General features: G+C 32.5%; 1 protein-coding gene across 1 annotated transcript; it reads right to left on the bottom strand.

The window, feature by feature from the left end:
* Positions 1 to 392: 392 nt before the first annotated feature.
* On the bottom strand, positions 393 to 2723 carry LOC131599642 (protein SRG1). The gene is made up of 4 exons (XM_058871929.1): positions 2324 to 2723; positions 1859 to 2106; positions 1232 to 1559; positions 393 to 939 (listed from the first exon to the last, which is right to left on the bottom strand). Exons 1-4 carry the CDS (start codon positions 2582 to 2584, stop codon positions 673 to 675), a joined length of 1104 nt encoding a protein of 367 aa, XP_058727912.1. The 5' UTR covers positions 2585 to 2723; the 3' UTR covers positions 393 to 672.
* Between the last annotated feature and the right edge of the window lie 276 nt (positions 2724 to 2999).

The raw sequence follows: 2999 nt of genomic DNA on the forward strand, positions 1-2999 counted from the left end.
AACACGAGAGAATTTTTTTTTTATATTAGGGTCTTTCTTTAAGAGTTGCACACCTTGTGAGAGACACACGACATACTTTCTCAAAATATTAAAATTATAGGTGTGTGAGTTCTCTCACTTATAAATGATCAATTCTCCACTTTTCTAATCGATGTGAAACTTCTCCACACTTTGTTTCACAGTTTTCATCCTATTTGTTAAATTTTTTTATTCTTCTTTTTCTTTTAACTAGTAGTTTTTGTAAATTAAGTTTCTTAACTATTGAAAAAAGTTAGGAAATTTCAAACGAAGAGCAAAATTCATTCTATAACGTAATTATTTGAAGAAAAGAAAGTTAATGTTAAACTATTAGTCAATTCACTCGACCAAATTTTCAGTTTGACAACACCATAGAAATAAAATATTAGATGTCATTAGTTTCCATTGAAAGCTAGCATATACATAATACATATTTGGAATAAGAATAATGGCTCGTTTTTTGTATGTGGCCACAATCACACTCTTCTTTTTTTTTCTTTTTCTTTTTGAATCAACAATAAATCACACTCTTCTAATTGCAACTAATTTTTCTACCTATTTTCCAATAAAATAAAAATTAAGAAGCTTGAATTCCTTCATATTTTTATATAGTAGATTTTATATATTTTCAATATTCTAATTAAGTACTCCTAGCTAGTTTGTAGTATCATTCACATTTTCCACTTTGGCAAAGTCCAAAGTCCTCTTTCCTTGTAACTTATTTGTCACATAATGTTTACTATACTCTCCATGATTGTATCTCCTATACTTGCATGGGTGATTTTCATCCACAAATTCTTGCATTGGTCCAAGCTCTACTTGATAGCTAGGAGCATAAAATGTCACAATTGAAAGCCTGTCTTTTTCCTCATGAGCCACAGCCCTATGCTCCACACTTTTGTATTTTCCATTTGTAAGAACCTGTAAAATGCAAATTAGAATCTAAGTCCATAACAAAATAAACAATATAGTCACTATTTACTCTGCCTGTCTTTAAGGACGTGAAAGATGAACTACCGCACATGACTTAAAATGTGTCACAGTTAAACCGAAGCTAAATAAAATTTCAAAAAATATTTGTCACAATTAAACAGTAGTAAAATAATGTGTTTAGTTATTTTGTTACAGTTGAACCGTAGCTGGTTAATTCACTTTAGCCTCCAAAAAATTAAGACGGTATCTTAGTGAACTTTAAAAAGTGAAATAGTCTTACTTCTATTGTGTCACCAATGTTGATGACAAGAGCATTTGGAATTGGTTGAACAGGGACCCATCTGTTGTCTTTAAGTATTTGAAGGCCCACTGGGCTTCCCTTTGCTTGCTGCAGCACAGTGAGAGCACTTCCATCTGAATGAGGACTCAAGCCCAAAACAAGGTCAGGCCTTGAACATGTTGGATAGTAATTCATCCTTATGGCTTGTACTGATTCCCCAAACATCTCCTCAAAAACATCTTCTTCCAAACTCAGGCCTAATGCTATGTATCTCAGCAAATTTTGACAAAGTTTATTGATTTCTGTTGAGTACAATTCTATTGTTTCACTGCATGAATATGAAAAGAAAAAAGAAATCATTTTACTAAGTAAAAAGTTATATTTTTGTTTCCTAAAAGCTAAAAGCAGAATCTTCTTTTAAGGTCTTTTAGGATGTGCATGGCGTACTACCACACACGGCTTAAAATTTATCATGGTTAAACCGTACTTAAACAGGACCTCATAATATCTTTGTCATTGTTTTAAAAATAGTTAAATAAGATCTTTAAATATTTTGTTATGGTTGAACCGTGACTAACCTATGCAGAACTTCCAAAAATTTAAGACGACGATAAAAATATATATTACCTGAGTTTTGCTGGTTTCTTTGGCCATAGATTTGGGTCCCTAATATAGTGAGGTTCAATTCCTAAAGCAAACATGTTGCACCAATCAAGTTTCTGGTCCTCTGAGAAAACAAAAGCTTGTCCATAACCTTGGACTGTTCCTGGTGCCATGGGATACTTCTGTTTCTCTTCCAAAGGTAGCATGAAAAACTCCTTACTCATATCCTCTATGTTTTCCATCAGATTGATCTCAACCTCATGATTAATCACCTAATAACAACACTCAACATTATTAGTTTCAATTAACAAGTATGTTATAAAAAATCTACGCATTTGAGTTTATCTCCGGACATAAACACTTCTGATATTGTTTGACAGAGCTTATGAAAACATCTAATGACATATGTTCGGTAAGATATTTTCACCTTATTTCCATAAGTTTTTCAAAATAGTTTAAATAACTTATACATAATAAGCACTTATTTACCTGAAAAAATCCCCACTCTTGACAAGCGACCGAAAGATTGCGAAGTTCATTGAGCAAATCCTCTTTGCTCCCTTTACTAAGCTTAGAGAAATCAATGACAGGCATGTCACTGTTTTGTGGCGAAAGAGATGTTTGAAGCGTTGGTCTTTCTGTCATGTCTCTAACAAATCTTTGAGGAACTGTCTTTGGTTTAGTTCTTCTTAATTCTTGTACATCATCAATGTGTCCTACGTTGAGGGTAGAAATTGGCACAGGAGCCATGGAAACAGGTTGGTTTTGAACTAAGATTTTTCTTTGAACTGAATGTTGTATATCTTCACCCTCTCAACTAAGGTTGTATTTATAGTGTGGGACTGAATATTAGGCTCTTGTGACGTTTAGAGTAAAATATTCAGAAGAATAATGTTGCATACGCAATACTATGAGTTATAATTGTGCATAAGAATAGGCACACATGAAAATATGAATTTTGTGAAAGAAACAAAATTTAATTTATTAGCCTAATCATTAGAATTTCACTTTTAAAATTGAATAGGTTGAGTGTTGTAGATTCGAACACCTGTTATTGCAATCGCATATGTCACTGCATAGCCACGAACTAAATTGACTTAACAAGACATAATCTTAGTGTGAATTGTGTGCGATTTAGACTCTTATTCAAATTTTGACCATATTT

This window comes from Vicia villosa, linkage group LG4 (assembly GCF_029867415.1).
Source record: "Vicia villosa cultivar HV-30 ecotype Madison, WI linkage group LG4, Vvil1.0, whole genome shotgun sequence".
In the NCBI taxonomy this organism is placed as follows: domain Eukaryota; kingdom Viridiplantae; phylum Streptophyta; class Magnoliopsida; order Fabales; family Fabaceae; genus Vicia; species Vicia villosa.